A 26308-nucleotide genomic window follows, 5' to 3' on the forward strand; every position below is an offset into this window, starting at 1 on the left:
GAGCAACCCGAGAGCTGATCTAAGGAGGTGCCGTACATCCCATCAGAGCTACAAAGATGGAGCAGGGCACAGGCCGCTCAGTACGGAGTTTTAAAAATAATGTGTTAAAGAAGTCAAAGGTAAAGGCTTTTAACGGGAGGGCTGCATATTCATTCGCTCAACCAAGAGCAACATGCTACACATAATCTGCTTATAGCTCCAGCAGGGTCTGAAGAGAACATATATATATATATATAACCAGTTCCAAGTAAAAGGCAAGAGCCACTCAGCCACATGTGAAAGCTAAAGAATAAACACTGAATAGAGAAGAGCTCTTTTTTAGAAAATATTTTCTAGAGAATGCTAACATTTGCTAATAAGTATTAGCTGTTAACAACCAATGTGCAACATTTTCAAAGACACAGATGGACCCGATCCGATAAATGCAGTTGAAAACAACATTATTAGAGTTTGAAGTAAATCTATAAAATGTGTCTTTATCTCCAAAACACATATGCACATGATATGTGGTTTACACAAGAAAGTAATTAGTTGCTAAGTACAGAAATGTTAAAAATCCCATTCCACTTCTTTTGCTCTTTTCTGCATAAAAGAGGATAAATGTGGTTTTCTCTATCCCCTCTTCATTCTTCAACTTCTTCAAAAACCACCATAGGGAATGGGGTAAATTGGAAGAAGCTGAGGAGCAATGTTAGAACAGACAGATTCCTATCGCAAGCTGGTCAGAGCTGTCACTCGACAGAAAACTATAGGAAAACAGTCCTCATTAACCTAACACTCACGCTGCTGCGGGATGGGGTGGGGTGGGGAGGGCAGGGATAAAGGAAGGAGCGAGGCCTAGAGAAGGCAGCAGTGGGGAAAACAGGTCCCGAAACACTCGGGCTCCACATCCCCCACACTTCGCACGGCAATAAATCTCCAACCTCACAACAAATGCTACTTTAATAGCGGCTGCTCCGCACACCCCGTCATTAGTCCACTGTAAAAGGCAAGTTGCCACATTTCAGGTACCAATTGTCTACTGTGACTCCATCTTCCTCATCCCCAAGTCTCCAAGCAAACAGAAGCAGCAACCAGGAAGGCTGGGGCAGCCCTTCCAGGCCACTCCCTTCCACCTGCGGGTTTTTGGTCAGGAAGTTCAAGGTTATCAGGAGCTCTTTAAATAGCTCTGATCACAACATCCAAAAGATGTGCCTCACCCTGGGGACAATACTGAGGCCCTATTAAATGGGGCCAAATTCACCCCAGGAGCAGTGGACGAGGTGGTCATAGTGGCTCTTGTGTAAAACCAGGCTATCTAATAAGAATTCCATCTACAGCCTGGAGCAAACTGGCCTCACCGAGACCATCCAAACACGTGTGGCTCTCCCCTGGTCGCATCAAGCCAGTGATCTTTAGTGCTGCCTCCCAGTCAGATGCCTCTCTCTGCACTGCCCACCAGCTTTGGAACAAACAAGTAACTAACATTCCACAAAGTTAACTGCCCTCCTGGACATCACGGGTCAGAACACAGGCTGTGGAGAAACGAAGCACAGGGGCCTTCCTTTGGCTCTGAAAGGATAGGCTATCCCCAGAAAAACACAGCACAAGGACAACCTACCCCCCCCCCCCGGCCCCCCGGCTTAGAATCCTTCCGGTGCAATACCCCATGGCCCCATGGCAGGGCGGGTACGAATCAGAGGAGCAGGACAGAGTTGCAAAGCAAGCAGACACACACAGCAGGGGCCCACTGACCTCCACGAGCTTCATCATGGGCACTGGGTTGAAGAAGTGGAGCCCGGCGAAGCGGTCCTGTCTGGTGGTGGCATTGGCTATGTTCGTGATCTGCAGAGAGGAAGTGTTGCTGGCAAAGATTGTGTGTCTGTGGAGAGAAAGATGGTAGGTTATTGGAATGAATCCCATCTTTGGGAACAGTCAGGACTATTCTCAGATGCAATGCATGAGGCAACACTTCCTGCCCAGATCTGCTGTCCTGACCCCCGGAGGAAGCCAGAGAAAAGACTTCTTCATATAAGAAACTGAAGTCAAGTGACCTGGTTCACTTAATTTTAAATTTTTATATGAAGTAATTTAAAAGTTATTTGTTCCAAAGGTGTACTTATTAATCTTTGCCAATCATTCCTTAATTTTAGGGAGCAAAATTTCTCCTCTCCAATTGTATTAATTTTCATGGTATGAGGGAAAAAAGGAGGCAGCTACTTAACCAATCTCAGCCACAAAATAAAACTCTAAGTGATCAAAGACCAATGAAAGAAAGGATGCATCCAGACACTCACACAAAAATTGTAAAGAAACACCTGGATTCTCAACTAGAACCATCAGATAAGAAACATGAACGAAGATCTTTTCCCCTCAGTGAAAAGCTTTACTTCTCCACTGAATGGGAATTCAAATGAAAAGAGAAGAAAACCACCTGGTCCAAAAGCAGTTTTAAGGTTCCACAAGTAGAACTGGGAAAGAAAAGATACATGTTTATACATGATAAATGTAGTTCAAGGTATTGTGCTCCTAAAAAGACAGTGCCGTCTTCTTTTGTGCATATAAAATATTGTGAAATTTAAAAAAAATACTGACTTAAACCAAATTTAATTTTTAAGACCACAATAAAGTGGGGTGCCAAATGAACAACAGGCAAATCTTTTTTTTTTTTTTTAAACAGGCAAATCTTTAAATAGGCAAGACTTCCAAGCTTTCCTATGGCACCACCTTGTGGGTGAGTAGACACAAAACACCCTAATGCTAGTTAGAACCACAAAGGCCTCCTCACAATACAGCAGGAAGGAGAGCAGTCCTTTACTGAGGATTTGGGGTTCCTGCTTACCAAAATATCAGGGGCAAGTGGAAGGAGGGGCAGAAGGCTGAGAGGAGAAACAAGTGGATTTGGAAAGAGGAGAGAAGACTGAGGTGAAAGGAGAAGCCAGTGTGGCTGGGTGGTTGGTCAAGCCCCCAGGAAAGATCCTCCGGGTCTTCTACTCAGGAGAGAGCTCACTTTTAAGGCACCACAGCACCCAGCTTTCTCAACAACTTCCAAGTTAGCCAATTTAAAAGCCAGGTAGAGGGGCTTTTTCTTTTTTTAAATTTTAAAGTTTTAAAATTCTAGTTTTCAAAGCTGCTTGCTTTTTGGTCAATGGAGGAAATAAACTACCTCCCATACAGAAGGCAATGAGAAAAGATCCTCTGCAATAACGAGTGTGGTTGCCACAAACCACACACCCTGAGCCATAGCAGCAGGGGCAGTTGAAGGGCATTTACAGGACATCTGAAGGGCAACCCACTTGCAAAAAGGGGAAATGAAGATGCACTGATTGCAGAGCATGTTTTGTGAAAGGATGAAGTCACAACAGAGCCCAGTCCCAAGTGTCCCCAACCTAGGACACTCCCAGCACACGTTTTACCAGGAGGGGAAATGTCTCCTCCCACTGCTCCTACCAGCATCTCACGCCTCTTCCAACACAAACACAATGTGCTGCATAATAAATATACAGGGTTGTCTTATCTTCCACAAAAGTATGCCCTCACATTTTCCCTTTCTTGGACCATCTTTTGTTTTTCCCTTTCTGACAGTCAGTTACAAAAAAAGCTATTTTTCTCTTAAATGTACTAAGAAAAAATCGACAGTGCGAGCCTAATGATCACTGGCAATGTCTGCAGGTCTGAGTGTGGAGAAGGCAAGAGGGGGTGGTGGGGACTGCGGTGGGTCAGAGTCCAAGAGTGTCGACCGGGGAGAGCCAGGACTCAGCTGACTAGGGGCCTTAGCCAAGCTTTCATCTGCAGTTCTTACACGAGAGAAGTCATGTCCTCCTCCATCTGGAATGCTATCACTGAAACATATTTTCATCTCCTGTTATAGGACCTAACTGTAAAGCACTGCAGTAAAGTATATCTTACTCAACCTACTTAAAATGAAAACAAGTGTGTAGAGAAGGACAGCTGATGGCCAGAAGCAAAGTCACATCTGTGGTGGGCACCACTCCCCCTATTTTACAGATTGCTAGGAAAGTTAGTCCTAGAGTTAGAACTGGGATGGTCTTGGACATTATTTACCCCTAACCCAACTCAAATTACAGATGATACAACTGAGAGCCAGAAAGGTTTGCTGGCAGTCCACAACCAGAGGGAAGTGGTGGGGCTGGCCCCAGAACCCTCACTTTCCCTACAGTCCTCCCATTACTGGATGCTGACATAGAGGGCAGTCACACCTGTCATTGTCACCAGGGAATGACCAACATTGCAATACTAGAAGCCTGGTGCACAAGATTCGTTCACTTGGGGGGGGGGGGCTGGGGGGGAGTCCCTCAGCCCAGCCTGCACCCTCTTGCAGTCCGAGAGCCCTCGGGGGGATGTCCAACTGACGGCTTAAGAAGAGGCCTAAGCGGCAGTCAGACACCCTTAGTGCTGCCACAGAGGCAGGAGAGGCTCCTGCCACCGCCGCTGCACTCGCCAGCCGTGAGCCCGGCTTCTGGCTGAGCAATGCTCCCCCTGTGGGAGCGCACTGACCACCAGGGGCAGCTCCTGAGTTGAGCTTCTGCCCCTTGGTGGTCAGTGTGCATCATAGCGACCGGTCATTCTGCCATTCGGTAATTTGTATATTAGCCTTTTATTATATAGGACAGGCCAAACTACTTGGTTATACTCCCTTTCCCGGGGCAAGTGTCTGCTTATCTTAGAGGGCTTCCTGCCGACTTTGGAGCCAACCAAGAAAGCCCTGTTTCTGTTAGGTGTTTCTGCAGCCCCTACATGCCAGTGTACAGAGCATGAGCATGCAGATTGGCAGTGATAGACAGGTGACAGAAAGATAAGTCTCTTCTCTTTGCTGGGGCAGGGCCTCTCCTGAACCCAGGCCATAGAGCTCTGAGGGTTGACATTCCAGCAGACTAGTATGCAAGGGTCTCTCTGTAGCCACTGCTCACTAGTGGCTGCCTAAGAATTACTTGTGTCATATAATCTTATTCTGACCAAGAAGGGTGAGTGCATCCAAATGAAACAGAAGGGGAGCATGAATGAGTCAGTCAGGTGTCACTGTCACCAAAAGCCAGAGTCAAGCACAACAGAAGGCTCCAGACTCTGAGAACATGAGCTGCACGTGCACAAGCGTGCTGACCGTGCACAGTCCTGAGTCCCAGGCACCTGCATGCCTAACCTTCATGGGGCTGGTCTCCCCACCCTTCGCCAGAGCCTGGTCAGAACTTAATGCTCCTTTAGTGCTCACAAGACTGTTACGATTTAATACAGATAAAGCTTAGAACAGGAGAGCCCTGGGAAAACATTGTGCAGACAGAGGCACCCCTTCTCTTACACCATTCTGTTAGTTCCACCCAAATAAGGGGACATAGGAAACTGCTCTGAGGGTCCTCAACAGACACTGAAGGACATGCCCTCCTCCACCCTCTGGCCTGCGAGGGCCCGTGACCCAGATGCTGCAAGAGGCAAAGGCCTGACCCGGATGGACCCTCCATTTACCATGGGAAATTCCACCTTTGTTTGGGGACCAGAATCAGATCAGGGCAGCCGGATCCTCAGGAAGCAAACTGGGAATGGTGAATGGAGACCAAGGGAACTAGCTGTGGGCTACACGGGGACGTGGGCTTACAGCCAGAAGCCATATTCCTGGGAGGAAGCCCTCAGACCCAACAAGGACGTCAGGGTCCACGTACTCAGAGGCAAACTTGTCCAGCCTCTTGAAGAGCTCGTTCTTCACCTTCAGGTTCTCCACGATGGCCTCCACCACCAGGTCCATGCTGTGGACTACAGATGCTGCGTCTGTGTTGGTCGATATGTTGCTCAGGGTCTTCTCCACAAACTCACTGCCTGCCTGTTGCCGGGAAAGGAAGGAGACATTCACTGAGCTCACTGGAAAATGGAGTGTGATTGACTGCTAAGGTGAAGGAAAGAGGAGGGTGAGACTAGGCCCACACACCTGACACAACCTGAATGCACCTCAAGATTCTGAGAAATAAACTCCCTATGTTCCTGCTTAGGGACAGTGGCATCTCCATGTATGTTAGGTACCAAGGCAAGAATTCAGCCTGTGAACAAGCCCAGCTGCTGGTCAACTATCACTGTCAGCTATAGGTTGTAATCTTCCAAGCTTCTGGCCAGCTCTGCTCTGGTTACTAAACTTTCTGTTTACAGCGCCTGTACTGGCCTGCTGACATCTGTCCCCAGAGTGACAGGCTGCCAGGTTCTGGTCCAGGAAGCCTATAATTTGTCCTTCCGGGGAAGGGTGAAAGCTTAGCTCAGGACCATCCGTCAGTCTGGGAGGTGGTGCTGACTATTGCCCTCTCACAGGAGGTAGGGAAGAGCTGAGTAAGAGCAACAGAGAGGGTAAGAAAGCCAAACTCAGCATTCCCCAGACAATAATCGCCCATCACAGGCCAGCAACTGGTGTTTCAAAAACATGCCAGGCACAGCCTCTGCTCTCAAGAGCTTCAAGTCCCATCTTTCCTCATCATGACTCCAGGTCTCCACAAACAGACCTCAGGGCAGGAACAGACAGTTCTGCCATTTGGTTTCAAAATGTAATTTGCCCATGGACATCGAAATGGTCATAATCAGCCAAGGCTCCCAAATCATCACTGAACAGCCAACTCTCAGAGCTGTTCAAAAGAAACATGAAGTGAGAGGACAGGTCACTTTTACATTTCCATTGGCTGCATTTTATAAAGTGAAAACAGGTAAAATTTTTATTGAACCCAATATGTCGAAGATATCATTTCAAAATTAATCAATATTATAAAATTTTAGATGCTTGATATTAGGTTAATACAGTACGTCAACCAGACAGGCTCAAGATGACACGTCTATCTCAGAGGATGTTTCTGGCAGAGATGAGAAATGTCAGGAGACTGGATTCCTACGGAGTGACTCTTTGGGAGCTCAGCTACCTGGGCACAGGGGCATTTATTTACACACAGGACGGGGCTGAGTCTCTGCCCACTGAGGACAGTCTGCAGAGTAAACAAGTAAAATATGCAGGTTATCGATCTGGGTTCAAACTCACTCTGAAAACTAGATCCACTCTGTCCCTCTGATTTTTAAAAGGTGATTAGATATTAAGAAAATGCAAACCCAAAAGACGAGATACCACTTACACACCTCCTATGATGGCTTTTATGAAAAAAAGGAAGGAAGGAAGGAAGGAAGGAAGGAAGGAAAGGAGGGAGGGAAATAACAAGTGTTGGCCAGGATGTAGAGTATCTGAAACTTCCGTACACTGTTGGTGGGAATGTAAAACAGTGCAGCCATTATGGAAACCGGATTGGTGATTCCTCAAAAAAACAACAGGATTGCCATATAACCCAGCAATTCCATTTCTAGGTACATAACTGAAAGAACTGAAAGAGGGACTTGAACAGATAGTATACTGATGTTTAGTGTAGCATTATTCATAATAGCCAAAAGGTAAAAAACAAACAAACAATCAAGTATCCACTCACAAGTGAATGGATAAACAAAATGTGGTATACACATACAATGGAATATTATTCAGTCATAAAAAGGAATGAAGTTCATAGATGGGCCTTGAAGAATTATACCAAATGAAAGACAAATATGGTATGATTTCACTTACTGAGGTTTCTATAATAGGTAAATTCAGACAGACAGAAAGACTGGAGGTTAAGAGAGACTGGGGAAGAAGGGAATGGGGAATTATTGTTTAATGGGTACAGTCTTTGGAGAGATGAAAAAGTTTTACAAACAGTGGTAATGGTTGTATAACAGTGTGAATTAATTAAAGTCACTGAGTTAAAATGGCAAATTTTTTCTTATATGGATTTATCACAATAAAATTTTTTTCTTTTAATCCTCACCCAAGGATTTTTTTTTTATTGATTTGAGACAGAGAAAGAGAGAGAAACATGGACGTGAAACATAAACATTTATCAGTTGCCTCCCAACCAAGGATCGAGCCTGCAGCCTAGGTATGTGTCCTGACTAGAAATCGAACCCACCACCTTTTTTGGTGTATGGGATGACGCTCCAACCAACTGACCCACCTGGCCAGGGCAATAAAAAGATTTTTAAAGGGACCTAGACACATCCTTGTGGATATCTCAAATGAAAAAGAACAAAATCCCCACCTGCACTCTTCTCTGCCTGTATATGAAGAATTTCCATTCAAGCCCCAAGGAAATCAACCCTACGCAACTTTAACAAGGTGACAAAGGTAAGCAAAGACTCACTGGGGTGACTTTTGCAGTATTTCTAATTACTTGTGAAGGTCCATTGAAAAGGAGTCAGTGAACCAGATCCCTGGCCTTCCAGGCCTTCCTCAAGTTCTCGCACCTCTGCTGCTGCTGGAAGTGACAATGACTCTGTATTTTCCTCTCTCACAAGTACATCAGTAACAGGCATTACATGTTACCTAAGCAACCGAAAGTTTCCATCAAAACACAGTATTTATGGTCTCATTCTCTTTTTAACTTACAAGTACGAGAATTATCTTTCTGTTTTTCTCTCGTGCGTCCTTATAACTAAATAGGTGTCATTCAATCCTAAACTCTGTGGACAGAATGAGTTCACTACCTGCAGAACTTTCTCCTCAACCTCAAATCCCACCCAACAATGTGGTTATTTACTTCTCCTGTTTTTTAACCAGTCTCCCCTGTATGTTTAGTGATTATGTTATTATATTGGTCTAAAGTTTTGGAGAAATGTGTTTTACATAAACAAACTGAAAAAGTAAGCAAAGGCCAGCACCTCACCCTTCCTCCAAGAATGTGAAGTGGTCAGAGGACTGGTCTTGAGGATGCTGAGAACAAGAAATTACCTGGGGGTTTTCTGCAAACTTCTTCTTGGCTATTTTCTTAAGGCTTTCCTCAATTCCCTTTTTGGATTTTGCTAGGATGTCCTCTGCCTGGTCCACCAACACTACTGTGTGGCCAGTTGCTGCAGCAACCTAAAGCAAAAAAAATAATAATAATAATTTTGTTTAGAAAATAAAATATAAAAGCTAAATATAGAGTTTCATATTCCACATTCTAGTCAAAATACTAAGTCAGCATAATAAGGCGAACACTATCTAGACACACAGTTTTTGCTAAAAACACAGCTCTCACCAGGCGCTGTTCTAAACCCTTTATGTGAATGAAAAATGCTCAAAACCTGCCATCTAAATCAAAGTTCCAAAGGTCACACTACAATTACCTCCTGCACTGTCCTGTACAACACCAAAGCCACAAGCAACATGTAGCTACTGAAATTAAGTAAAATTAAAGATCTAATTCTTCTGTAAAGTATATGATTGTCTAACTACTATGCTATACATCTGAAACTAATACAAAATAATGAATGTAAACTGTAATTGAAAAAAATGTATTTTAATTTCAGTTCCTCAGCTGCACTAGCCATATTCTAATGCTCAATGGTCCCCCACATCCGTCCTCAGAGCCGGCATGTTCTGCACAGCTCAACGCCTGGGCTCTGCTCTTCTGCAGTCCTTACATCACCAAGAGGTAAGACTTAAACTCTAGTAATGGTGCAAAAAGACTCTTGTCCCCAAGGGTTATTTAGTGACAAGACTCCCATTTAGGAGGGCAATTCCCCTCCATTCCCCATGCCCACTGTAGCCGAATCCTGAGGGCACTTTAGTGAAACTGCCACAAGTTTGAAAGCAACCAGCTTAGTTCAGCCACAGTCCCTATGTCATCACAGTTTGCCCATAGCTTTGGCCAAGACTGTGGAATGGTTGGTGTGACTAAAAATAGATCTGGTCACATCAGAGGCAGGTGTTGTAAGTGAATGAGTTCAAGCCATAAGTAACAGGGCACATGTGACCTGATGCAAACATAAATGACACAAGAGGCCACACACTGAGATGCCCTCTCTGGGTGTGAGAAGCCTTGCAGAGCCATTGCTTGGGAGCTTCTGAGGAATCAAGGCTCGTAGGAGAGAGGCAGGTCAGCGAGAATGAACCTGCCCGGAGATGACAGAAAAGAGAACAGCTGACCCTTGAACAACATGGGTTTAAACTTCACTGGTGCACTTACGCGTGGATTTTTTCCCATAAATACTGCAAATGTATTTTCTCTTCCTTATGATTTTCTTAATAACATTTTCTCTATTTATTGCAAGGCCACAGTATATTACACACATAACATACAAAATATGTGTTAATCGACTGTTTATGTTATTGGTAAGGCTGCCAGTGGGCTATTAAGATTAGTTAAGATTTGGGGAGTCAAAAGTTATACATGAATCTTTGACTGCACTTCTAACCACCACATTGTACAAGGGACAACTGTAATTCTAAACCCCCGTAAGATGTGAGATTTGTGAAACCAGGCAGCTAAAACTCAAAGAAAAAAAACAAAAGGGAAAAAAAAGAAGAAACAGAAGAACAAAACTCAAAGGCACAGAGGTGCAAATCCCAGAGAGATTTCCAAAGAATACTTTTAAAAATGGAAAGACAGGTTTTAAATGGGCGTTAATTACAATTCTCCCCCACCCCCGCTTCTCCTCAGAAAGCTGCAAGTCCGTGCCTGTGGAGCCGGGAGACAGTATCCAAGTCCACCTAGGAACCAAGAGAAGGAAGTCTGCCAGGACCAGACAGCCTGATAAGCCCCGCAGGGCAAAGGGGTAAAGGGGGCATGAGTCATCTTGATAAAAGGGCAGAGGCAGTCAGTCAACTTGCCCTCTGCCAGAAGCCCAGGCTGCAAGCAGGCAGGCAGCACCGTCAAAGTAAAACCAGGTCCAGAAAGCAAAACACCCACTGACCCAGACAACCGTTCCCCCTAAGCAATGATAGACCAAGGCCCATCTAGCCAACATCTCAATCACTGGACATAAATGTGAAAGTCCAATTCAATAAATTCAAAGTAAAAAGTGAGAGCAACTTTAGAAACTGTATAAAGACCATGTAGCAGGCCTGAGACTGTCTACGCCCTTGGCTGCATCAGGAAACTCAGGCTCCCACCATTCCCTGATAAGAAAGGCTTGCTGCGCCTGGACTCTGCAGCGTGGTTGATGCTGAACACCTGCTTTTCTTCTGAGCTAGGAATTCTAGTACTTGCTAGGTAGAGGATGCCTATGTGACCAGCCCTAATAAAAACCCAGGGCCCTGAGTCTCTAATGCAGCGGTTCTCAACGTGTGGGTCGCGACCCCTTTGGCGGTCGAACGACCCTTTCAACAGGGGTCGCTTAAGATCATCCTGCTTATCAAATACTTACATTACGATTCATAACAGTAGCAACATTACAGTTATGAAGTAGCAACGAAAATAATGTTATGGTTGGGTCACAACATGAGGAACTGTATTTAAAGGCCAGAAGGTTGAGAACCATTGCTCTAATGAGTGTGCCTGGTAGACAGCACTTCATACGTGCTGTCACAACTTGGTGCTGGAGGAATTAAGTGTGTCCTATGTGACTCCACTGGAAGAGGACTCTGGAGGCTGGGGAATGGTCACTCCAGACTTTACCCCAGTAGCCTTTCCCCTCGCTGATTTATGGCTGTAACAAATTACAGCCATAAGAGACTCTAGTCATCCCTGGGTCTCCAGTATCCATGAGAAGATTCATTCCAGGACCCGCTGTGGCTATCAAAATCCACAGATGCTCAAGTCCCTTATTAAAATGATGTAGCATTTGCATAGAACCTATGCACACCATTCAGTGTACTTTAAATCAGCAGTCGCCAACCTTTCAGACCTCACAGACCACCAGAGGTCCACGGACCACAGGTTGGCAACCGCTGCTTTAAATGATCTCTAGATTACTTACAATGCGGAATGCAATGTAAATGCTATGCAAATAGTTGTTATACTGTATTGTTTAGGGATCAACTTTCTGGAATTTTTTTTTTGAATATTTTTATCTGAGGTTGGTTAAATCCGAGGATGCATAACCAGCAGATATGGAGGGCGGGCTGTGAGCCCTTGTAGTAAATAACCAAATCTGGGGGGGGCGGTGGGGAGGGTGGGCAAAGGGATGTTGGTAGTGAACCCTGACACAGAAACTAAGAAAATAAATCTCAAATTCCAGATGGAGCTGGTGATGAAATCAACCTGCTTTGAGACAGGCACCCCTGGGGAGCAGCTGAAGGGAGGCGGGGTGACTGCCGAATGTACATCCTCTGCAAGGCTGCGGCAAGCAGGGTGCTGGCTGGTGAACCTCCTACTTTTGTTTTGGCTCCTGTGTTCTGACAGTCCCTCTGGAATGACACAAGTGACTTTCACTTTGTTCCTTTTAACCTCGAACCTAGATCATCCTAGCAAGGCCAGACATAAGTTCTCTGCTTCCCAGCTGCCTGGTCCCAGCCCATGTCCCTCACTTCCCCTGCAGCACGCATCACTCAGGCGTTTTTGCTCCTCAAGGTGTTGGGGAATAGGGGGAATTCAAGCACATCTGGCACAAGATGAAGCCAACACTGAAGGAAACAGAGGGGGCGGGGGGGGATGAGGGCAGAGTCCTATTACTTAGAGACATTGTGATTTCACTTAGAAAATATGAAAATCAAACTATATGGTTCCAAACACGGATTGTCAAATAAAATAAAAACTGCCACGGTGAGAATCCCATCAGGCAGCAGATCGCAGAAGGCTGGATAAGAGAAGTACACTTGGAACGGGCCAGCTTCATAAAGTACAGTGGGGCCTTGACTTACGAGTGTCCCGACTAATGAGTTTTTTGAGATACCAGCTGTCTCTCAGCCGATTTTTTGCATTGAGTTGATAGAGTAATTTGAGTTAACGAGCTCCTTAATGAGCTCAGGCTCAGAACGAATTAAACTTTAAGTCAAGGCCCCACTGTACTAACCTTAAAGAGGGGGGCAGAACAAGCAAGAGAGGTGACATCACACCGTTTCTCTAGAAAGACACTTTCAAAGTTATCATCATCCTGTTTGATTTTGAAAGTGACAGACATTTTGTTGTTGTTGTTGTTGAGGAGCCATAATACTAGCCTTATGGTTACTGGTTTTAAAGGTGTAAGCAGAACCAAACCTGGAGAGGAAGCACCCTCAAATATTCAAGTAAACCAAGAGACGTTATAGAACAATAAAATTCAACCAGGAAAAATCATGGTCGAAAAACATTTCAGCCTAAATGCTGACTTTCCACTCGTATCCAAAGTCTCTCTGATAAAGTGCCCCCACCTCCCCACGAGAAGACTGGGCCGTTCAGTCACTACCTGGCTTCACCCGGGGTCTGAATGAGCACACTCCAGACAACACACATAGGTAGACACTGGCCAAAAAAACAACTATTAATTCAAGGTGACCTTCAAGAGAGCCAAGTGCAAATGTCAGATGACCATGTGAAAGTGACAGAGTATTTGAAACATTTGCTAATTTTCCCCTCTCACCCAGAAGAGGTGAAAGCAGGGGCCAAACCTAACAGAGAGGAGTCGGCAGCTTTTCTTTCCCCGTTTCTGCAAAACTTCCTGGAGCCGCACGCACAGTGGAAGAAGCTGCTCTCGTGGAACTCAGCTCAATGTTTCTCCCTACCTCAAGTCACTGGAGCACTTTCTACAATTCTGGACTCTCCCAAATGTCTAAACTGGTATTTCTGGTCTAGTGAGAAAGCAACACTTGTATGCTCTAAATAGTTATCCCTGGCAGGTTTTTAAATTTTTTGTAAACCTTTTCTACTTTAGCTCTTCTTTCCTTGGTTTAGGAAAATACAAAGGAAATCTTATGGTGTAGTTATTCCAAGACATAGGGAAAAAGGACATCCCAGTTTCAACCCAAAGTGGATATGGTTGGTCTGAATGATGAATGACAGGAGAAAAAGAGATATTGGGCGGCGAGGGATGGTAGGGGGGTGCGTGAAGGGAGGTAGAAGAAGGTACTGGGGGATAAATGGTGATGATGTAAGAAGATTTGAATTGGGGTGATGATCACACAATACAATATGCAGATGTTGTATTATAGAATTGTATACCTGAAACCTATATGATTTTACTAACCAATGTCACTCCAATAAATTCAATAAAAATTTTTTAAAAAGAGAAAATTTAACTCTCCATCATTTTACGGTGAAGTGCTGTTGTGCAGGCCACAATTTAATACATAGCAATAAACTACCATAATAGCATAACTCAAAGTGATTTCAAGTTAGAGCAGCATTTTCATCCCACCCACCTGCAGAGAGGAACCCAAGCTAATGCTCAAGTTCCTTGCAATCATTTCTTGCAGTCATATCCTGGGGACACAAGGTTGGCAATACCCTGAGGGCAACTTCATCCTTGCAAACCTCAGTGCCAGCCCACAGTGAACACTCAATGCACAGTTGCTGAATGAAGCAGTGATGAATGAAGCATATCTAGCTCACTGCCTGGTACACATTAGATACTTAATAAAATACCCATAGGATTATGGGGGCCAATGTTGGGATTGGTATTCCTCTCCTACTGTGTGTCTAAATGGCCTATCACAGGATGTACTCAGGATGCAAGCAATCTGTCCCTTCCCCCCCACACAATCCATGTCAGCCCTGACAGCTGTGTGACTCTTGTCTCAGACTGGCTCAAACAACTGAGGCAGCCTTAAGCATGGCTAGCCAGCCACAGGCCACTTAGAGGCCATCTCATTTCTGAAATTTTAATAGTTTTATTTCTCCCCAAGAGCTGGGAGGGCTTATACTAGTAGAGGCAACAGTCCCTACCTACCCTCCTCTAACAGAAAGAACATAGGCCTTTAAAAAGAAAAAAAGCCAGCCCTGGCCAGCATTGCTCAGTGGTTAGACCATCGGCCCGTGCACTGAAGGGTCACAGGTTCAAAATTCCAGGTCAAGGGCACTACCTGGATTGCAGGTTCAATCCCCAGCCTGCTGAGTGTGAGAGGCAACCAATAGATGTCTCTCTCTCACATAGATATTTCTCTCTCTCTCTTTCTCTCTCTCTTCACCCACCCCTTCTACTCTCTGAAAATCAATGGAAAAAAATATCTGCAGGTGAAGACTAACAAAACAAGAACAAGAAAAAAAGCTAAATGAAACAAAAAGAAAGTGTCCTGTACTGAGGACCTACTGTGGGCTGGGCACATAGTTGTATGTTCCAACTGTATTTCTGATCAATACAACAACCCTGTTGAAGAAGACATCATCCTCATTTTGCAAATGAAGAAAGAGAATTGGAGAGGTGGGATCACTCACCCAAGGTCACTCAGCTGTGAGGCTGAGCAGCCAGGTTCCAAGAACCTGGCTCCAGAACTTGTCTTCTTGTAACCTAGTTAGAGGAGTACAAGGAATGCTACCTGATTTGTCAAGACAACCAGATTTCAATAGACAATAATAAAAAAATGCTACCTTATAGAAATGTCATGGAACTGATTTTTTTGGTGTTCTTTTTCCCTGCCTTACTTAGTAACTATGATAGACTCAGTGATAATAGCAATAAAAATTCCTCCTAAATAACCACATGTCAGTTCCTCCCCAAATTAAAGTCCTACTAATACACCTTTGCAGTCCTTATGAAACTGGCATCATGTTCCATTTTATAGATGAGGAAACTGGGCTTTGAAGAGGTTAAATAACATTTCCAAAGTCCCACGGCTGGTAACACATAAACAGCCTTCGGTTCAATCAAATCACAGTCCTATCCACAGCAAAAATGACCTGACAAAGAACACCATCTATACAGACAAATCACAGTTTCCATGTGAGCATTAAAGACTCAAAAGAGCCCCTAAACACCCATGGCTCTAGGACAGGGGTTCCCAGTGTGGGTCCTGGACCAGCAGCATCACCACCACCTAGGAACTTGTTAGACATGCACATTCTTGTCCTGTCCGTGGCTCAGTGGTTGAGTGTCCATATAGCCTTTGGGGGAGGCATTGTCACAGCAAACTTAGAGTCTGGACCTGAAGCTAGGGCTGCCTGCATCCAGAGCCCTCCCATGCTGGCTGTTCCTGACCCCCAAAAGCATGGCTGGGTCTAAGGGAACAGTCTGAGGCACTTCGAGCTGGGAAAGGGCCGGACTCTGGAGCCTATCTGCTGCCTGTGAAACAGGAAACACTCCTTAACCTCTGTGGCTGTCTTATCTGTAAAAATGAGGTGATAGAGCTGTTGGGAGGATTAAATGAGTTAATACATGTTAAATTCCCAGAAAGGTGCTTGATGTATCACAACAGCTGGTTATTTTTATTCTAGGCAGTTCCCTTCCTCCAGCGAGAATCTGAGGCTTAACACTGGATCCAGGTACAGCCTCCTAAAACAATGTATTTTATTTTGTTTTGAACTTACACCTTTCTGATCCCAAGACTTGTTCTCTTTCTGGTTTCCACTTTCAGGTTTTCCCTTCTATGACGCTCCACTTTCACAAACAGGCTTGGATCGCTCTTCATTTAAAAAAGAAAGTAAAAAAAAAAGGAGCAGGCGGGGGGGGGGGGGGGTGAGCACAAACATCCTTAGCCACCTGAAGCTGGCCTTGCTTTCTGACCAAAGTCCTTCAACTCCAGAGTGGCACAGGGTATGGAGCACAAGTTCCAGAACCAGACTTCCTAGGCTTAACCCAGGGCTTAGCCACTTACTACGTGACCTTGAGCAAATGATGCAGCCTCTCTCTATAGTTTCCTGATCCCATCTCACAGGTTTGTTGTGAGGACTGAAGTGCTCAGACCAGTGCTGGGCACATGGAAGGTGCACAATGCTTGCTACCTGATGCGCTCCTCACTACATCAGGTGCTCCACTCTCTCCTGAGCCATGCAATTCACAAACTAGCAACATGGTTCCTCCACCACCACCGGTGGATGAGATCACAGGTACTTATCAATGATCTTCTGATTCCTAAAGCCAATGCCTGTTTTTGGCTCCACCTTGTGCAGCCTGCAAACTGCCAACTAGGGCCTCTTTTCTGAAAAGCTCTTCCATTTCTTATCTCTATTTCTTATCTCTGTCTATTCATTTGAGATATATTAAGTGACTTTTCTTAATCCTCTCAGCCTCTAAACAAAGGTATCTTTTAAGTTTCTGCTTTCAATATTCTTTTCATCTGTCTCTATATCTTTTCCTTCTGGAATCATCCTCATAATTCCAACTGTACTGAAACCAGCATCTTCTGTCCTAAGCTACAGTCATCATCTCGACCCTGAAACCAGTTCTTCTTGACCTTCATTAATGGTACCACTTTTCTGAGGGGCATAATCTGACTGAACAAAAACGTTTCCTTTAACTTCACCCTTACTGTCCAAAGAAACTCTATTCATTATTCAAGGCCCATTTCAAACGATACACGCTCCAATGAAGCTTTTCCCCCCCAGTGAATGTATTCTTTCCTCTTTTTGAAACTTCAGAGCTAGATTTTTATTGCTCTTATTATGCTACTTTATACCAAAGTAAACTGGGTCATTTGGATCTTTGTGTAACAATCTCTGCTCTTAGATTTAAAATCCTGCAATGGCAGAAATTGATTTGGTCTTTATAGCCCCTAATATGTATCACATGCCTTGCACATGATGTTTGTCTAATAAATAACTACTAACTACCTAACGCTGCAGAGTAGTAACCTGAGCCTGTACTCTTCCAGCCACACCAGGCTTCCCCTTCCCTGCTAGTTCATGGCTCCGGGCCCCTGCCTAAGCAACTCCCACCACCAGGAGCTGCCTGGGGGACTCCAACTCATCCTTCATACGCCAACTCAGGCTATCTCTGCCTCATTGAAACCTCTCTTAACCTCTGGGAGAGGCGGTCACTTCCTCTTGTGCTTCCACTGATTTACAGATATAGCAGATCTTTCATACAGGACTTCAAATACTGAAAGAAAATAAATAACAGAGTGTGAAGCTGGTGTGAGCCACCAAAGGCCACTCAATTGTGTAATAATGGTGGCCCAACCCCTAGGATGGTAACACAAAAGCTATTTTATGAAAAATCCCACAAATCTGCCCTGGCCGGTTTTCTCAGTGGTTAGAGCGTTGGCCCACGGACCCAAGGCACATGGGTTCGATTCCTGGTCAAGGGCAAGTGCCTCGGTTGCAGGTTCAATCACTGGCCCAGTCGGTGGGAGTAGGAGGCAACCAATCGATGTGTCTCTTTCACGTCAATGTTTCTCTCTCCCTCTCCTCCCTCCCTTCACTCTCTCTAGAAAATCGGTGGAAAAAAATATCCTCCGGTGAGGATTTAAAAAAAAATCACAGCAAAGAGGTCACTAACCAACCAGTATGTAGGAGAAATTCCAGGTATTAAGGAGGAAAGATGGAAAAGTTAACCAACATCAACTTTTGATGATGAACTCAAGATAATACCTGGAGACCTTTCTAAAACAGCTGCTGCATCATCCACTTCAGAGTCTGAAGTTGCTGTTGCCACAAACACCAATGTAGTGTGGTTCTGGCACACCACTACCTGCTGCCCACCAGAATTTCCAGTAAATATAAACGTCATATACACATATATAGTACAATATATACATATGTCTTTTTTTACATATACTTTTTAAAATATATATTTTTATTCATTTCAGAGAGGAAGGGAGAGGGAGAGAGATAGAAACATCAATGATGAGAGAGAATCATTGGCTGGCTGTCTCCTGCATGCCCTCTACTGGGGACTGAGCCCACACCCCAGGCATGTGCCCTGACCAGGAATCAACCCATGGTTCATAGGTTGATGCTCAAACTCTGAGCCATGCCGGCCGGGTTACATATACTTTTTAATGTCCCCTTTTCATTACTATATGTCATAAGTGTTTAAAAGCCTTACCTTAAAGTTTTAAACCACCAAAACTTTCATCTGTACCATGTAACATCCCAGATATGACAGGTAGGCAACCTGTGCCTTTATTACAGTCGGTTGTTCATATTTATATTTCTTTCTCTGAACAGTGAGCTCCTCAGGAGCAGCAATCACATTTTACCTTTCACCCAGCCCAGTGTCTAGCACATGGGAGACACTTAATATTCATGAAAAGAATACATGAATAATAGACCTATTTTTTAAAAACTCAATGTGTCAATTATTTTAGGAGTAAGTTCTTAAGGAATCATGACTGCTTGTATTGCTCGAAACTATAACAAATTTTACATACCCTTCAAGTTATTTTAGATTTATGAAAAACCATATTATTAGTTTGAAAGGAAAGAAAAAAAGTTAATAACCGAAGTCTTTAGACAATTATGAAGTGGGGGGGAAAAAAGGTACAAAAGTCTCTGTTATTTTGGTGAGCAGATTAACCAATTTTTGGCCCAGTTGGTTGAGATGCCAGGCAAAGGGGGAACTGGAGCCAACTACTGAGCGGTATGACCACCCCTATGTCTTCAAAACCGGACTAATGCTTAGTTCCCTCCAGCATGAGAATATGTCCCAAACCTTTTATCAAAGGGGCTGTGGACAAGGCCAGAGGCATGCTGACCCTGTGTTTGTGTCCCTCTCTGAGGGCACATGTGTGAACCAGGTCAAGGAGTAGCCACGGACACATAAGTTCACTCCCTCCAACACAGGTTTCTTCTCTCTCACACTGAGGACACTGAGGCACCTTTGTTTCTCAACTACTGCAATGTCAGAGATGGGCAAAAGCATTTATTGTTCATGTTTATTAGTTACAGATCATCAAAACCATCGACTTTTCCAGCAGGAAGATACCCTAGAGATCATTCAGTGTGGTGGCTTTCCAAACTTTTTCAGCCAGAAAATCCTCTTCATAGGAATGCAAACAGAAAACAACATGTAAAACAGGGACCAGGGAAGAGGAGTTTGGAAACCACCACGGAAATTCATGGAATCCTTAAAGTCCATTAGAGCATAGTATAAAAACCTCTGATCTATTCACACCCACTAGAATGGCTATTATAAAAAAATAGGAAATAAGTGTTGGCAAGGATGTGGAAAAATTGAAACCCTTGTGCACTGCTGATAGAAATGTAAAATGTGCAGCCACAATGGAATACAGTATAGCAATTCTCAAAAAATTAAAAATAATTACCATATGATTCATCAATCCCACTTCTGGGTATATACCCAAAAGAATAAAAAGTAAGGCCCCTCTGATAGATATTTGTACACCCATGTTCATAGCAGCATTATTCACAACACCAAAGGTAGAAGCAACCCAAGTATCCATCAGTGATGAATGGCTAAATAAAATGTGGTGTATACATGCAATGAAATATCATTGCATTAAAAACATTCCAATGGAATATTATACCCTAAAAAGGGAAGAAAGAGTCCAGTCGGCATGGCTCAGTAGTTCAGCACTGACCCATGCACCAAGAGGTTCGATTCCCAGTCTGGGCACATACTCAGGTTGTGGGCTCAATTCTCACTGGGGGTGTACAGGAGGTGGCCGATCAATGATTCTCTTTCATCATTGATGTTTCTCTCTCTCCCTCTCCCTTCCTTTCTCTCTAAAATCAATTAAAAAATATTTTTTTTTAAAAAAGGAAGAAAAAATATCTATAAAGTTTCAGGATACAAATCAATATACAAAAATGCTGCATTTCTAATCTATACTATTAAAAGGGTAGTATGCTAATTAGACCAGATGTTTTCCGAATGATCTTCTGGTCGTCCTTCCTGATAGAGCCAGGCCCAGGCAAAGTCGCCTGCCCTGCAGTCACGGGCACCAGCACCTGTGGCCTGGGAGACGGAAAAAAGCCTGCCGCCCGGGAGATGGAGAAAAGCTGCCCACCCCATGGTCCTGGGCACCAGTGCCTGCGGCCCAGGAGAAGGAGAAAAGCCTGCCGCCCGGGAGATGGAGAAAAGCCACCCACCCCGCGGTCCCGGGTGCCAGCGGCCCCGGAGACAGAGAAGAGCTGCACGCCCCACGCTCCCGGGCATCTACAGCTGGCCCGGGCGAAGCCGGCCTGGATCCTGGGTGCCTGTGGCCGGCCAGAGGGAGGGAAGCCCGGGTCCTGGGTGACTGCAGCTGACCGGAGGAGGGAACCCTGGGTCCTGGGTGGGGGGCCGAGGCAGAGGTGGTTAGGGGCGATCACACAGGCAGGCAGGCAAGCAGTTAGGAGCCAGCAGTCCCAGATTGCTATAGGCATGTCCGACTGCTGGTTTAGGCCTGATCCCTGTGGACATCCCCCGAGGGGTCCCGGATTAAAGAGGGTGCAGGGCAGGGTAAGGGACCGCTCCCTCCACCCCCACCCCTGACACGAATTTCATGCACTGGGCCTCTGGTACACTAATAACAAACTAGCAGGAAGAGAAACTAAGAAAACAATTCTATTTATAATTGCATCAAAAAGAATAACATGCCTAGGAATAAACTTAAGCAAGGAGGTAAAAGACCTGTACACTATAAAACATCTTATAAGAAAACTGTAAGACATTGGTGAGAGAAACTGAAGAAGACACAAATAAGTGGAAAGATATTCTCATGGGCTGAAAGAATTAATACTGTTAAAATATCCATACTACCCAAAGTTATGTACAGGTTAAAGCAATCCCTATAAAAATTCCAATGGAATTTTTTACAGAAATAGAACAAACAATCCTAAAATTTGGATGGAACCATGAAAGACCTCAAAGAGCCAAAGCAATCTTGAGAAAGAACAAAGCTGGAGACATCATGTGCCCTGATTTCAAACTATATTACAAAACTATAGTAATCAAAACAGTATGCTACTGGCAGAAAAACAGAGACAAAGCTCAATGGAACAGATATAGAGCCCAAAAATAAACCCACACATATATGGTCAATTAATTTATGATAAAGCAGCCAAGAATATACAATGGGGAAAGAACAGTCTCTTCAACAAATGGTGTCCAGGAAGCTAGACAGTCACATACAATAGAATGCAACTGGACCACTATATTACACCATACACAAAAGTTAACTCAAATTGGATAAAAAATCTGAATATAAGACCTGAAGTCACTAAACTCCTAGAAATAAACATAGGAGACAAGCTCCTGGACATAGGTCTTAGTGATGATTTTTTGGATTTGACACCAAAAGCAAAGGCAACAAAAACTAAAATAAACAAGTGGGATTTTATCAAACTAAAACACTTCTGCACAGCCAAGGAAACCATCAACAAAATGAAAAGGTAACATACTGAATATTTGCAAATCATATATCTGATAAGAGGTTAATATCCAAGAAATAAAAAGCACTCATACAACTCAACAGCAAGAATAAGTAAATAAATAAATCTAATTTAAAAATGGGCAGAGGAACTAAATAGTTATTTTTCCAAGCAAGACATACAGGTGGCCAAGACGTACAAGAAAAGGTGCTCAATATCACCAATCATTAGGGAAATGCAAATCTAAACAACGAGATAGCACCTTAAAAAAAAAGAGTCAAAAAATAAGTGTCGAAGAGGATGTGGAGAAAAGAGAACCCTTATGCATTGGTGAAAGGCATGCAGATTGGTGCAGCTACCATGAAAAACAGTATGACAGTTTCTCAAAAAATTAAAAATAGAACTACTACATGATCCAGCAATTCTACTTTTTTTAAAAAAATGAGAGCACTAACTCACAAAGATACATGTATCTCTCTGTTCATTGCAGCACCATTTACAATACCCAAGATACGGAAGCTATGGAAGCAACCTCAGTGTCCATTGATGAATGAATGGATAAATGAAATGTTGTGTATATGTATGTGTACACACACACACAGAGAGAGAGAGAGAGAGAGAGAGAGGAATATTTTCAGACATAAAAGAGTAGTAAATCTTGCCATTGTAACACTGATGGACCTTGACAGCTTCATTTATACTAAGTGAAATAAGTCAGATAAAGAAAGACAAATACCATAAGATCTCACTTATATGTGGAATCTAAAAACAAACAAACTGAGCTCATGGATACAGAGAACAGATTGGTGGATGCCAGAGACAACGGAGTGGGCAACAAAGAGGGTTAAAAAGTACAAACTCCAGCTATATAGTTAATAATACTATATTATATATTTGAAAGTTGCTAAGAGAGTGGATTTTAAAAGATTTCATCACAAGAAAAAAAAATTATAACTACATATGGTGAGAGATATTAACTAGACTTATTACGGTGATCACTTCTCAATATATACAAATATGGAATCATTATGTTGAACACCTATAACTATGTTATATTGGCAATTATATCTAAATTTTTTAAAAGGAAGGAAATTATTGACACATGCTACAACACAGATGAACCGTTAAGATATTATATTAGGTGAAATAGGTCAGTCAGAAAATACTGTATGATTCCACTTAGGTAAAGTACTCAGAATAGACAAATTCATAGAGACAGAAGGTGAAGCAGTGTTTGCCAGGGACTGGGGAGAGGAGAGACAGGGAGTTGTTTAATGGGTATGGAGTTTTGGTTTTGCGAAATGAAGAGCGTTCTGGAGATGGATGATCATGATGGCTTTCCAAGAACGTGCATGTACTTAAATGCCACTGGACTGTATATTTTTAAATGGTTACAATGATAAATTTTATATTATGTATGTATTTTTACCACAATCAAAAAACAAAGACCACTAATCTGATTTAGCACAATACCTTCATTTTACTCAGGAAAAAAAAACATAAACTAAGGCAGAAAAATTATTAACCTAAGATCACATGCAGGCACTAGTGTGCCACCTAAATGTAATTCTGTAAAAGGTAGTTCTGTCTAGATTGCTTACTCCATCAAACTCTTCATAGGCTCCCTGTGACCACAGAATAAAACTTAAGTTCCTACACCTGACGTGCAAGGCCCTCCAGGATGGGGATCCACCTCCTCTCCAGATACAGCATTCACTGTTGCCTGGCACTCGACCACCACAAGGCCTGTAGCTCCCTGCATCTGCTACGCCTCTCACCTCCAGGCCTTTGCACTGTCCACACCTTTTCCCCAACTTCACCTCATTAAATATGCCTGAGTATCACCCCTAGATACTAAGCTTCCTTACTCCAAGATCCTCTCAGCTCCAGGCTCTGTGTGCCTCATGCTCCTATAATACCCCCACATAACCTTACCACTGCACCCATCATAATGCGTATGATCGCTTGCTTAAGTGTCATCTCCCCTACTCTTTTACTTTAGGCTCCTGACTAAATGTCATTCATCTTGGTCTGCTGAGTACCTAGACCACGCCTGGCGGTGATAGGCCCTCAGGAAATGGTGACAACAAATATATCTGGTGGAAAAGCCAACGTGAGACTAGATCTTTTGACGATCCAGGGCTGTTTTCATCAGGGTAACTGAGGGCCTCCTCTCACAATGTGAACATAATTATTTTCTTGAGGGTTCTTATTTAGGAATGAATTTCATGTGTCCTGGATGCAAGGATTCTGTACTCATTCCTGAATTACGCAACAGTACCACCCGATTTATTCCAACTTTCTGAGAATGAGAAGGCAGTGGAAGAGAGGACCACAAAAAGTTAACAGGACTCTTTTCCTGGTCCCATAAACATGTTATTTTTACAATAAGTAAGGAAGACTCTTGCTGGCACTTTGAGTGACCATGATTTAAATCAATCCATTGAGAACTCTTGTTCTCTATGATAGTGACCTACACACTGTAAGTCCTTGAGGACAAGCAATCCTTCAATGGAAACAATTTTATTTGAAGGTTATGTCCTCAGCTCCATGATTTCTCTAGCCTGGGTGGAAGACATGCTTAGCCAGAAAGAAATATTTTTAGACAAGGGTGCTTCAGAGCTGTAAAAATAGGCCCAGTGAATAGCACACTTGTCAAAGCCAGAGTACTCTAGCCACAGGGCCAAGTAAACATGCCCAGCAGAAGCAAACATATCACCAGATTGGAAGCAGCTTCTCTGAAGCATAGCCTGAATGGTGAATTTTTAAAAAATATATATTTTTATTGATTTCAGAGAGTAAGGGAGAGGGTGATAAAGACAGAAACATCAATGATGTCAGAAAATCATTGATTGGCTGCCTCCTGCACGTCCCACACTGGGGATAAAGCCTGCAACCCAGGCATGTGCCCTGATTGGGAATCAAACCGTGACCTCCTGGGTCATAGGTCAACGCTGAACCACTGAGCCACGCGGGCCAGGCTGAATGGTGAATTTGTAAGAACTACGTCCACTGTTCATTGAGGTGTCCCATAGGCCCTAGCACTAGAGGAGAGCTGTGTTTCATCAACATCACATTCTCTCAGAAAAATCGCAAAATTGCACAAACTATATGCCACAGTGGAGTTCCGACTGCCTCCTGATCCCCAGAATAAGTGCTTGTAATCAGTGCTGCCCACGCTGACTGTGCCCGAGGCTCCTGTGCCTTGCCAACAAGGCCTGACTTTGGGTTCTCATGATTTAATCTAAAGAGAGAAGCCATAAATCAGTTACATCTCTCAGAGCTGGAAATTCTGGGTTTAAAATTATCCCTGTCTGTGTAATACCATGAACTCTGCCATCATCACGAGTTATCTTCACCAAGTTGAACAATCAGAAAAAGGCATTCTGTTGAGGCTTTCAACCACCACTTACCACTAGAGCCAGCTAGCTTATTCTTAAAACAGTTGAATTCATTGGCTGGCCTATTTATAAAAACTTAGATTTTTATATTTCAAAAAGTATTTCTAAAAAGCCAAGATAATGTGCCCTGACTGACCGGGACTGGGAATCTGCAACTCAGGAACGTGTCCTTGACCAGGAATCGAACCTATGACCTTTCAGTGCACGGGCCAACGCCCCAACCACTGAGCAAAACCAGCCCGGGCTAAATACATACTTTTTCAAAAAATTCAATAAGCATCTGGGTTTGGTAAAGTAGAGAAAATAACTTCTTTTCCAGGACTCTCCCACAAATTCTGGAAAAAAGGGATAACAGGACATGTTGATGGCATCAATCAAGTCTTAGTTATATTTAAGAATATCTGAAAGATGCTGCCATGATGGAAACTTTCTGGGTAGAGAGGTGTGAATACAAACTGCTCTCTAGGACGATCAATATGCAATGTTTGTTAGGATGAGTGGAGTTTTAGTGAAAGGACTAATTAAGAGGCTCCCACAAGAATCCAGGTAACAATGCCTGGTCCAGAAATCACAAAGGAGAACCCAGGGGAGAGCCTCCTCATGGAGGAGAGCCTCACAGTCTTTTTCAGTGTGGGTCATAGGTCAACGCTCAACCCTATCTGACCACGACCCTATCTTCAGAGTGCATGTGGCTGGAAGAACAACAACGGTACTGATAAGAGGAGGAAATTCTCTGGAGAAGTTAGAGGGAACATGATGAATTGAGTTTTGGTAACTGACTTGGAGTCTACTGGCAGAAAGATGGCAGCAGAGCATCCAAATGGAGATGACCTAACTTTGAGTCTAGCTGGTATCTGTTGATTCCAGATAGCCACGAAGGATCCCCTTGTCCGCAGAGGCCACATCTCCCCATAAGACAGCAGAGGCCAGAGGAGCAGGCACAGCTGTGGTTATCTCAGCCTCTGGGATCTCTGGCCCGCAGAACAGGAGTTGAGAGAC

At 43.8% G+C, this 26308-nt stretch overlaps 1 protein-coding gene across 1 annotated transcript in view; it reads right to left on the reverse strand.

The window, feature by feature from the left end:
* Positions 1-26308, reverse strand: part of HADH (hydroxyacyl-CoA dehydrogenase) — a 45235-nt gene that overhangs the window by 12933 nt on the left and 5994 nt on the right. The window contains exons 2-4 of the mRNA XM_005872420.2: positions 8771-8899; positions 5655-5812; positions 1735-1861 (exon numbers count right to left, since the gene is read on the reverse strand). Of these exons, the coding sequence (XP_005872482.1) occupies positions 1735-1861; positions 5655-5812; positions 8771-8899 (414 nt within the window). The remainder of the gene's footprint in view (positions 1-1734; positions 1862-5654; positions 5813-8770; positions 8900-26308) is intronic.

The sequence above is a fragment of the Myotis brandtii genome, unplaced genomic scaffold (assembly GCF_000412655.1).
Source record: "Myotis brandtii unplaced genomic scaffold, ASM41265v1 scaffold38, whole genome shotgun sequence".
Classification (NCBI taxonomy): domain Eukaryota; kingdom Metazoa; phylum Chordata; class Mammalia; order Chiroptera; family Vespertilionidae; genus Myotis; species Myotis brandtii.